Genomic DNA, 12,662 nt, shown 5'->3' with positions numbered 1-12,662 from the left:
AAAAAAAAATGTAAATGTATAGAAAAATCAAAAGACAGTTGTCCCAGTCCTAGAATCCTTGCTTTAATCTTAGCACAGCTTTCTCTGTTTGGAAATTGAATGAGGTTTTCTCATTTTTTGATTAACTGATAATTATAAAGTGTGAAATGGTTTTTGAAAACATTTAAATAATAATCGTAATAATTTGTACCCAACCCTGGTTGTCTCTAACAAATAATTTTTTTTGTTTTTCTTACAGACTTATATAAAAAGTATGGATAAGGACTTTGTTGCAGCCACTATTCAGGCCATTGGACGCTGTGCAACTAATATTGGAGAGGTTCGCGACACATGTCTGAATGGACTAGTGCAGCTGCTTTCGAACAGGGATGGTCAGTTTGTAGTTTACATGAATTGATCATAATAAATTAGTATAACTCATAGATATGTGTAGATTTTATTTTATTGCCTTGTTTCTGTACAATTTATGTTACCCATATATCCATTTTCTATCACATTTATCAAATTCAGGATTATTAAGAAATTGAGTTTACCTGACAGCATGGAGCACAGGGTGGAAACCAGCCTGTTATGCAGTTAAGGTGAATTTAAACTTAGGAATAATGAAACATAATATGTCACATCTGTGGCACTATCCTGGCCAAATTACTGTTAAAGTTCTACAGATTACCATTCAATGCTATTGTGCAACAATGCTCATCAACAGGCTCCTAGACTTGGGATTTAGTGCCACCATCTGCATTTAAATTTTAGACCTCCTAATGGAAAACCCCAGAATGTGCAGACTGACAGCTTGATAACCTCAACACAGCCACCCAACAGGGTAGTGCACTTGAGCCCACCTGCTGTACTCCTTGATCAATTATTAATCCGTGCCCAGTTCCGAGCCAATCATTAAATGTGTTAATGACACCAATTTTGAAATGGCCTACAGAGAATACAGTAAATGTGTTTTCTGACACAGTGTTCTCATGACAACCACAGTGGTCTGTAAATGGCACCGCCATTTCATCCCTGAATGTGAAACAAAACAAGCAAAGAAAGCAAAAGTGATAGGATCAGAAAGTTTTATTGACAGGGCATTTAAACACAAGATTAGAACAAAAATTGCAATTAAAAAGGTCAAATAATAAACAATCTATGCCCCATAGAACGTACCGACAGCATTAAGGACCTCAATTTATTCCATGAGGTGATGATCCAGTTACAGTACCTCCAACAAGCACACCCCTTACCTTAAACTTCATGTTTCTCTACATTTTGGCCTTTTACATCCTCCCAGCAGCTTAGCACTCGCCAGATGCTCATCTCTTCATTCCAAAGTCACCACTATAATGGCTGAATTGTGTTTTTAAACCTAAGCTGCGGGCCACTTCCTGGTGAGCACTGTGAATCACTTCCATGGTCTGAGAAACTAGGGTTATACTCTCAGAGCTTGCTCTAGTAGCCTTGCTTCCAGACCACCGATAAGGCCAGAGGGAGTCTAGAAAGGTTGTCCTGTCTGAACAAACGAGAGTCCAGACACACATCACTGGGACTTTAATTTGCCTGTAGTGACTTTGGGAACTCCTAAGCACTGAATAGCCCTTTACTAGTAATGTAGTGCCCTTTGTCAACTGTGCAAGAGATCTTAACTGGTCTTACTATTGCTATATTTTCAAAATGACTGAATTATAATTTATTATTCACATATGACTGCAAAGCTCCATTTTCAGAAGCTATTATGTCAATGTCCTAAAGGGGATCTTTAAAGCCTCTGTTTCTCAAACTATAGGATCCCTTTGTTTACCTGTACATCTGGTCCTTCTTTTTCTAACCTGGTTAGATCCAGACTGCCCTCTTTGAAGACACTAGAGTAATGGTTGTTGTAAAAGTCATGTCATTGTTTAGTCTGCTAAATCCAGGCCAGGATCGCACAGGGCTGGGGTGGGGGTTGTTATCTGTCCTAGCTAGCATAGTACACAAGGCAGGAACAAACTCTGGACAGTCCATCACAGAACGAACACACGCTTATGCCAATTTAGCACCACCAATAACATGCATGTCTTTGGATTGTGGGAGGAAACTGGAGCACTTGTAGGGAATCCATGCAGGTACGGGGAGAATGTGCAAACTCCACACTGGGATGGGAATCCTGGTTTCCCAACTGCAAGGCAGCAGTGCTACCTCTGTGCCACCATGCTGCCCGTTGCTAAAAATGTAATTTCAATTAGTAATAGCCATTTGCAACATTTTATAGTTTTAATGGTGCCTTGGTAAAAACATATCAATTTTTATCAAAATTTGAAAATATTTACTTGATTCCAAATTTTAAATGCTAGTATACAGTATACATTTTTATCCATACCCATGCGATACACACTGCAGATAAATTACAGTAGTTTTTGTGCTGAATATGCTTAGTGTTTATGGTTTTGTTTTCTTTTTCAGAGTTGGTGGTTGCAGAATCAGTCGTGGTGATCAAGAAATTATTACAGATGCAGCCTGCTCAGCACAGTGATATCATCAAGCACATGGCAAAGCTCACAGACAACATTCAGGTCTGTCTCAAAGTGTGATGATGATTGAACATACTGTATGCATGTTATGATGGACTGTCTGCATTGTTTTAGATGCAGAATATAGTGAGGTATGTCTTTCAAAAATGTTGGGGTTCCTTTCATTTTTGAAACTACAAAGAGTTTCTTTTACTAAATAAAGATATTAGATGTACAAAATATCTTATCAGGCTTTTCAAAACAAGAAGCGATCCTTCAGAAATGTGTAAAATTCTCACCTTGTTAGACAAAGTAAACCCGGAATATCTAGGCACACATTTTATTGTATTTGAGAGGTTATATTTAGTCACAGGTGAGGATGGGGACAAAGATTAAATGGGAATTTGAGTGGTTTGTTCAGAAAAATCGACTCACACACTTGGATATGCCAGTGAACTGGGCCTTCTGGTATTTTGCAGCAGTCACTGTAACCAACAAATCCCCCTTTCCACACTAAAGTTCAACATATTTAGACTCCTCTAGTTAGGTTTGCCATTACGTCTCTCAACAGGTGACAGCAAGCCAGTTTTTTTGAGGAGACAACTGTGACCTCAGATTTGGAATTTCTGCTCATAGCAAAGGATCACTCAGAGGTGCATTGACAGTCACAATCACATGAAGCAAGATTAACTATATCATTCAGAAACAATAAGCATGCAAACCTTGAAGTCTCCCATTTACCTAGATATCCAGGCCATGAAAATCACAAACAGTAGTGAAGACACAAACCACTCATTATGGTGCCCAACTCTCACCTTGAATGAACACAACATGATACATTTGGACCAAATTCCACAGGAACCAAACAACAGCACAGGTGGGCACATTGATATACTGAAACAATGCATCAGATACATACAGTATATTCCAAATCCTGCATGAAATTCACAATGCTATTCCAGAATTTAGGGGTAAACTTTTACAATGTCGTCTGTCCAACTCTATAAAGACACTGAGTGTTCTAATTCTGTTACTGCTGAAACACCACCTGTACTTGCGTTTTAAAAACTGTGATAACCACTTTACTATGTCCGTTCAGACATATTGTCCCAGACTGCCATGTAACACTGAAAAGGTGGAGCTAATCAACAGTCTTTTTGCAAAACCTTTAAAAAAAAATTTTGCATTAGTGCCTAAGGTTTTGAACTTTGTATCCCAAGGTCGCTGGCTCAATAAATCCCTCAGATTCACTAGGTGACTCTCAGTCTTCACCTGTCTGCAATGAAAATTTAAAAACCCTATGTGAACAGAATATCTGTATTTATAAAGTGCCTTGAAATGGTGTTTCACTATAGAAGACATAAACGTAACTAAATGTTGTTTGCTACTTTTTAAAGGGCCGCATGTTGGTGCTGTGATTAGTGTTGTTGCCACATGGAACCACAGTCCAGTGTTCAAGTCCTGCACCAGTTGTTTCTGTGTGGATTTTGCTTGTCTTACATGACTTTATTGTTTTTCTTACTCCATCCCCAAAATGGGTTATGGTAGATGGATTGGCAACTCTAAAGCTGCCTCAGTGTGGATCTATTACTGCTGCTATTCTCCATTTCACTTCCTCACAAAGAAAGGCTAGTTGTGGGTATGTGCATGAGTGAGCTACCCCCCGATGGACTGCCATTCGGTCCTGGTTCTGGCTTTATGTCCATAGCTGAAAAGTCTAGTACCCTCCAATGACTCTGGATTAGATAGAAAAATTGGAAAATGAACGGATAGATAAATAACTAAACAGAGCTTTTAATAGAACAGAGTTTAACAGAGTGCCCTGAACTGTGATTGAGCAGCATGCAGTGCAGGGCTGTTTCCTGCCTTGTGCAAAGTGTTTCCAGGAATGGCTCTGCTCCCCCATGACACTAAATTGGATTAAAATGGCTAGAGAATGGTATGTTATGTAACCTCTTAATACAAAATTCATAATATTATATGAAGTACACCCCAATGTTTGTTAATAAATACTGCAGGTTAAATCGGTCTGGAGCAGGTCAGTGGACAGCAGCACAGTGTTCAAGAACAGTGTTCATATTGTGACTTGAATTAATTGGAACTGTGCTATGTTATGAGTGTCATTTAAAAATTACATGACTCCTTCACATATCATTAGTGCTTTGGTGGCAAAAGCTGATTTTTTTTTGATGGCAAAAAGTAATTTTAACAGCATATCAGCAACCTGAATTATTTCTAACAGACCATACAGGTGTATCACACTCCTTTTCTACATTTAAGCCATTTGGATACTCTGTGATTAAATTGTTTGCTACATTCTTTGCAATTTTGTAGTTTCAGCTAGGGCTGCATAAATAATCATATATTAATCACAATTACAATTACAACTGCCTCAATATGCTAATTGTACAAAGTGACAATTGCTGTTTTATATTTAGGGCTCCAGTTCTTTCAGAGATCAAACTTGCCCACTTACAGACTGCTCTTAACAACAAATGAGTCTTGTAACCAAACACAGACACATGCACAAAACACAAGTGCTTTCGGAAAGCTACCGAAGTTTAATTAATGTTTCAGATGTTTAAGTAGTAAAATTAAGAGAATCATCCAAATTTTGAAATATTTTGTTTTCAAACGTGTACTGTGCAAACTGTTAATCCACTGCATGCAAAAATTTATATAGCCATTTAAAATTCAACTGCACAGCCCAGTATGAAGAGTGCCATGAAAGCAAAGCAAGCAGCAACATTTCCCAGTAACGTTAGGTCCGTGACACAGATAAACATATCTTTTTATGTTAAAAAATGCCTATATACATCAGGCTGTTAAAAGCAAACTCACATAACAGTAGAGAGAGAGGGGTTATGAGCACACACTGATACAGCGCATTGCCACACCCACCACATGACACACCAACTCAGGATCCAGAATCCATGCAACGGATGACACCTCAGCACCACACTAGTTCAGATGGAGTGGGAACAGTGTGAGGTTTTTTATGGTGGCTGGAATGCCAATTCTGCCACCAACCCCCAAGTTTTTCCCTGCAGGTTGGAGGACCTACATGCAGGGCTGGATACAGATTAATATCATACCCAGGACGGAGCAATTGCAGGTTAAGGGCCTTGCTCAAAGGTTCAACAGAGCAGACAGAGTTCCTTTTAGCATTTATGGGATTCGAACCTGGCAGCCTTCCAATTGCCAGTGCAGATCCCTAGCCTCAGAGCCACCACTCCGCCATAGCTATAGTGTTCTATTTATCTGAAGACAAGGCTCTAATTAAAACTCTGTGCAGCAAAGTTTTTAAAAAATGATCAACAATCAGGGTAAGAGAAGCCATCTCCTCCTGTAATTATTTTTTTGAAGTCACGTTGCCTTTACTTTATTCCATGTGTCGGACAGAAGTCAAAATGGATTTCAAACAAGTGGCACTTACAGAAGCATGGCTGAATATAACTGCTCATTATAATGATGAGGAATATATCCTGAAAAGCTGATGCTTGCAATATTGCTTCTTGAAATAAGTTTGCCTTTCATTAATATACTTTCCTCGAGAATGGGGAAGTCTGTTAACAGCTCATAACAACATGTTACTAATCTACAGAATTCTTAAGCTTGCTATATACTCACTGTCTTTAATGTGTTTACATACATGAAGAACAGGGCTATCAGGTTGTGTTTACATTAACTTCTTACTTATACACTACTGTAATTTAAGATTTTATTATCTGTTTTGATTTTTCATACACATGCAACATTTGTTTTCTTAATACAGCAGAACCTCAACTTAACATTTCCATTATTTTCCCACATTTTACATTTTTGGGAAATGGTGAGTGGTAATGATGGCTGGTTTTTCAGAAGTAACATTTTGTTGAAGAAAAAAAAAGATAAATGTTTGTATTATGCTTACATTTTTATTTTATAAATACTTTTATCTCAGTAATTTACTCTATTTACCATATTAAAAACTGGCACATATTTTGTAATCGTCCTGCACATTTGTAAAAAATAAAAAGTAAACATTATTCAACACTACATTTTTAATTTTTCAACTAATATAACCTTTAGTAATTTCATATTAACATTTGTGTAAACAGAAAACAGTATATGCAGTTGGCAAGACAAGGTGCATATTGCTTTGTCCTTTTAAATAAAATTAATAGTAGTAACGTCAAAGGCGTGTGTTAAATTTTTTCATAATTGTGGGCCTGGTTAGTAGTTTCAGCTATTAACCAGTCAAAATGTCATTACATTTCAAAAATAAACTTATTAAATAGTTGTACTTGGTCAACATAGTGTTGAATATTATAAGATATAGTACACTGCATGTGCTACCTGTCCAAGACAGGTGGAAATCTAAGTAATCAGCATAGACCTCAATATGTCAGCGTTAAAAGTTTGCGTGCACCATCTATTGGAATATATTTTGCAATGCATATAGTAATAACATGAACTACATTCTTCATTCCAATAGTCTGAGCATCACAGACATTAGCACTGCTTTTACAAATCGCATACCAAGTAACATTTAACAGACATACAGCACAGGACGAATGCACAAACTCATAAACAGACACTTGTCTTTTTATTATATTATATTATATTATATTATCCCTGCAATGGACTGGTGCCCTGTCCAGAGTTTGTTCCTGCCATGTGTCCAGTGCCCACTGGGATAGGCTCCTGATCAGAATGGAGCGGATTAGAAAAATGACATTATATTATATTATATTATATTATATTATATTATATTATATTATACTATACTAGACATTAAGCCCATTACGATAACGGGCGCTAGAACAGTAGTGCATAAACATTAGTAGGAACAGTCTATATTAAATGGCAAGGGACCCTGACCTCATTCTGTTTCTTGTCTTAATTTTTTTTTTTTGTCAAAAATATTTTTGAAAGAAGCCTAAAGTAAAATAATAATAAAAATAAAATAGAAACGTATGACAATACAGTAAGTATAATTAATATTGCTTTAGTGTAAACCTTTGTAACAATCTGTAATACACAAAATCTGAAGAAGATATTTAGGAAAAATTTTCTATTTTTTTACCTCATGAAATTTTTCTATAAAATTTCATTATAGACAACATTTCTTGTAAATATTCTGTCTGAGTTTGGCAAGAGTTTGCCTTGATCAGGACCATCTACAACCTTGACAACAACATCTGGAAAACTTCTAACTCTTGATAATGCAACATATAACTGACCATGGCTGAATACTGGTTCTGGCAAGTAAATGCCAACTTTTTGTAAGGTTTGCTCTTCTGAGTCTCTCTCGTTTAGCGTTTTTCTGACGCTCATTTTCTTTTTCTTCAATCGATCTATTTGTTCGTATTTTTTCTTTATTTTTGTCTTTCAGCCTTTCTTTTGTTGATGTTTACTTGTTGAGCTGAACGTTCTTCCAGGAGATGTTACTTATATAGGATTTGATTGTCTGTGTCTTTTGTCCTACTTGACGTGTCCTTTTTTTTTTGGGTGGCATGTTGTTAGTAGATATGTCCGTAATATTTTCTCTTATAGTAATACTGGCTTGTATGTGGCTGTAATATGGGTCAGTGTATTGTGTGCCTTTAAATTTGTCTCGCAGTAATACTGGTTTGTATTTCCGTAAAATGCCTGTAATTTTCTCTGACAGTAATACTGGCTTTGATGTCCGTAATATGACTGTAATTTTCTGTCACAACAGTGGTCAATCAGCAGAGTGTCCCCAGCAACTGATGTAATGTGTGGCGTGCAGTTGATAATCGTGACTGTGTCGTCTCCCCAGCAAGTATTTTAATCTGTGCTGGCGTGTAGCTGAGTATTGTATGTGTGGCGTCTCCCCAGCAACGGATTTTATGTCAGCGACCGCGACTACCTAATCAGCAATCTCCCCAGCAATGATGTCTTTTATTTGCTTATCAAGCGCTGCCACGGCAAGGCCATTTGCCCAGCTTCCAGTGTGTGTGCTTTATTTGCTTATTATGCGCTGCCGTGGATAGGCCATTCACTGTGTGCCCAGCTTTGAGTGTGTGTGCGACCAAGGTGCTGTGCGCATGGACGGGGCATGGTGCGATGTGTGTCGCGGCCCTGCACATGCGCACTTCAGCAGAAGACACACACACGGACACCTGGACGCACACAGGGCTTTTATTATATTATATTATATTATATTATATTATATTATATTATATTATATTATATTATATTATATTAAATGAGTGGCTCTGGTGTCTCTTTTAAATTGTTCTATACAAATTGAAGAAGTCTGACTGCAATATTTCTGCTCCTAGGTACCAATGGCAAGAGCTAGCATACTGTGGCTAATTGGAGAATATTGTGAACATGTACCCAAAATAGCACCTGATGTTCTGCGGAAGATGGCAAAAACCTTTACCAATGAAGAGGATATTGTCAAACTGCAGATACTCAACCTGGCTGCCAAGCTGTACCTAACTAACTTGAAACAGGTATCTCCAAATCCACAGATAATTTTTAATAGACAGATATTCATTCTTTACTTTAGGCATCTTTATAAACCAACTATTAACAGTCTATAACCATTTTATTAACTATGCTATTGATATTGATAAACTATCATTAAAAATAATTAGTCTCTTGAAAAAAAGTGTCACTTTTATTCTTATATATCATGTTTTACAACATACTTTGTAAAATATATACTAGTACAATACACTAGTAATAAATGCTTATAATGGATACCTAAACTGAAGTATTACCATTAAGTCTACTATGCACTTCTTGAATTTATAGTACCAGGATTGTAGGAATCAAAAGCTAATGTGGTGGCATCACCCTGGAGCCAGAGAGAAGCTATCATAGACACTACATGTTATCTTCTGGACTATGAGAAGTAGTTAACAGGACTCTACAATAATATACAAACACAAATGTCTCTCTCTATTGTTAGCCTTAGGACTTTGTAAACATTTTACTAGATTTTTTTATTTTAAATAGTTAATTGTTATCATAAATATTCATCATTATTTAACACTAACCAATAACTCTTCCACACTGGCACCAGTCAAACAGTTTCCTTCTGCATATCTTGAAACGAAAACTGACGTGCCCTCATTTGTTCTTTCTCCAAACCCTATAATCACCCATTTATGTTGTTATCTTTTGAAATATTCCAGGCCCACCTCTGTTTGATTGAATGGTCATATACTAGTATATAGTGAATCTTAATGTGAAATCTGTGTCTTGCCACTGAGTCTATCTATTTATTCAAATGATATCAAAAATAGTGGAAACCATGCATAGGATTTGTATATTGGAGTTTAACTTCTGTGCCCCACATTTCCCAGAGGTTGTCATGTTACACACATACTTTTACATTGGATGTTGAGTATGTTTACGATTCTGAGAACTTGCAGTCAGTTTTCTTACCCTTATGTTTATGAGTGCACTTTGTTGGTTTACACTATTTACTTTAATCTTTCACAGTACCCAGATTTTAATGAATTCAAAGAAAATTTTGTTTATTCTATACCAGTAACAACGCACTGCACGATAACGTGCAGTGAATACACTTGACTTGAGCGTTCATAAACTTCATACTCTTTTTCTGTACGTTTAGCATTCATTTGCTCAGAGGTTGATGCGCTTGCTGCTTCCTGAGCAGTTCTTTTTTTCTCCACCCTAGTGGCTCACTTCTTTACTTCTTTTGCCGGCATCTTTTCACGGTAAAACTGATTCAGTGTTTGTGTTGCAATTACTTAGTACATTTTCCTTATTTTTTCACTTAAGCTGGCACTTAAGTCTTCAATCTGCTACATGAATGATTTAAGATATGAAGAGTTAGTGGAAGTGACGGCGAAGGTAGTAGGGATGAGAATGGTGCTCGTAAGCATGCGCCACATGGCTGCCCTGCTGGCCACTGCCGAGAGTTGATTCTGCAATAACATAAAATAAAAATGAAAAGAGGAATAACCTTGGAGGTCAATCATCATCCTGAAAGTGGATGGTAGATGTCACATAGTGTATGTGTACCAAATTTCAGGTCAATAGTTCAAATGGTTTGCAAGCTACAGGTGACTTAAAATCATGGACAGACAAACTGAAAGCCACGGTAGCATATTATATAAGAAAATAGCTTAAATTGTAATATTTTAATCATTTGTGCATATTCTAGTGATCTACTCGTATTTAAGGCCAAATCTGTTATATATGTGTATCTGTATATATGTATATGAATATGTAAAGATGGCATTTTCTGTATCACATTATCATTTGTGTTTTCCATGAATCCATTCATTTCCTAACCTGCTTTTCCAGTTCTGGATTGCAGGGAACCAGCAGCACCTGTAATCATAGACAGGGCAACAGTCCATCATAGTGTTTGTGTTATTTTCTACATGTAATTTTGTTTTTTAATTTAATTACCGTTCAGTGTTTTAATAGTACTGTGCTTATATATGAAAGTGTGCTTTATAATAAATTGTGTTTACTTATCTTTTTCTATTCTGCTCTTTCTTAGACCAAGCTCCTAGCTCAGTATGTTCTCAACTTGGCCAAGTATGACCAGAACTATGACATCAGGGACAGAGCCCGCTTTATTAGGCAGCTTATTGTACCTTTAGACAAGGGGGGCATCCTCAGTAAATATGCTAAGAAGCTCTTCCTCGCTTTAAAACCAGCACCTGTGTTGGAGTCACCATTCAAAGGTACTGATGCTGGTTGAAATTTTATAAGATTTTCTGTGATTATGTTGGTGTTGGAAATACTTTGTCCAGAAAAGATTCCATTTCTTGCTTAGTTTGAAGTTTGATTGTGAATTACTTTCAATTTTAAGAATAGATCGCCTCAAGGGGATGGTTTCAGCTCACTTCATTTGGGTATGTGGACCATTAATATTGTGTGTATATTAATATTAATATTGATATCCTGTAAAAGTCATGCCAGGAAAGTAGACTCTGTTGAAGTCTATTACAATGCTATACATCATCTCTGACACACTATCACTGAGTACAACAAATAATTTATTTATCATTATTTATTATTAGCCAAAGAATTATTCACCAGAAATGTGTTAATGAACATTACTGGGCCTCCTTAATATCTACAGCGATATGCCATTATAATGCCTCAATGTGACTCTCTAATCTTTAACCATCTTTAGCGAAGTTTTGTTGTTCTTAGTAATGATATTTGTATATTTGTTAAGGACAAATAAAGTACTATCTATCTTATTTGTGTGCTAAATTATGACAAAATGCTACAAGAGTCTTATCTTGTTATCAGTGTGTATAGTCCTTTGAAAAACTTCCATTTAGACATCAAAGTTTAAGAAAACCAGAGCATTTAAATCTGGTACTTTCGCATTGTTAATTTTTATATAGCATATACATATGTCAGTATGTGGGGCAGATGTCTGCAATAACAACTTTTCATAAAAGAAAAGATCAAAATGTTTGGGTTTTTTTTTTGAGTGTGAGACAAGAAATTATTTTCATAGAGCACAGAGATGGCTATCAATACAAGCATGGTTTCTTAACCTAAGGTATAGATCATTATGTAAACAAAATGCTCATAGTAAGGGTCACATGAAGAGAATACCGTATAATTTGCATGTAGATGACATACAGTATATGCAACATGTAATAAACGAAGCAAAAACCTGAAGAAGCAATTGCCTTAGAAACTGTTTTTCCCATACTAGAAAATGGGTCATTCCTTTATGAGAAGTGCAAACAGTTACTGAACATTTTGTACTTGTCCTTAAATTAGATGCGAGCCAAAACCATGTGAACACACGCATAGCACTCTTTATGATTTGATGTGGATCTCACCCCTTCGCTTTGTTTATTGCTGCTTTTGTGTTTTGTTCTTTCAGTTTTTTCAAACATATTCTTTTTTTAAAGTTAATTGTTGAGTGATTATTTTTGTATTGTTACCAATTTTTTAATAAATGAATATAGAAAAAACTTCTTAATGCAAATTTAACACAACCATGAAAACACCTGTTTTCATTCTTGCCACAACAAAATGCAAAACAAAAAGCAAAATAAAAGTCAGATCTCTCCATAGCGTCACCACAACTCAAAAGGCCAGGCTTCCAGTCTGCATCAGTTCAAAAATGGGCTTAAGGCTTTTGAAACTTCAAAATTGTTTTGTAATTATTATTTTCTTTTTGTTAGTTTAACTTATCCTTTTATGTCTTTTGTT

At 36.3% G+C, this 12,662-nt stretch overlaps 1 protein-coding gene across 1 annotated transcript in view; it reads left to right on the top strand.

The window, feature by feature from the left end:
• LOC120541688 (AP-3 complex subunit beta-2) overlaps window positions 1-12,662 on the top strand; it is a 104,799-nt gene that overhangs the window by 54,278 nt on the left and 37,859 nt on the right. The window contains exons 13-16 of the mRNA XM_039773564.1: window positions 239-371; window positions 2,431-2,540; window positions 8,768-8,944; window positions 10,975-11,161. Of these exons, the coding sequence (XP_039629498.1) occupies window positions 239-371; window positions 2,431-2,540; window positions 8,768-8,944; window positions 10,975-11,161 (607 nt within the window). The remainder of the gene's footprint in view (window positions 1-238; window positions 372-2,430; window positions 2,541-8,767; window positions 8,945-10,974; window positions 11,162-12,662) is intronic.

This window comes from Polypterus senegalus, chromosome 12 (assembly GCF_016835505.1).
Source record: "Polypterus senegalus isolate Bchr_013 chromosome 12, ASM1683550v1, whole genome shotgun sequence".
NCBI lineage: Eukaryota > Metazoa > Chordata > Cladistia > Polypteriformes > Polypteridae > Polypterus > Polypterus senegalus.
Note: the sequence above shows the minus strand (reverse complement) of the source record. Positions and strands in the feature narration are given on the sequence as shown.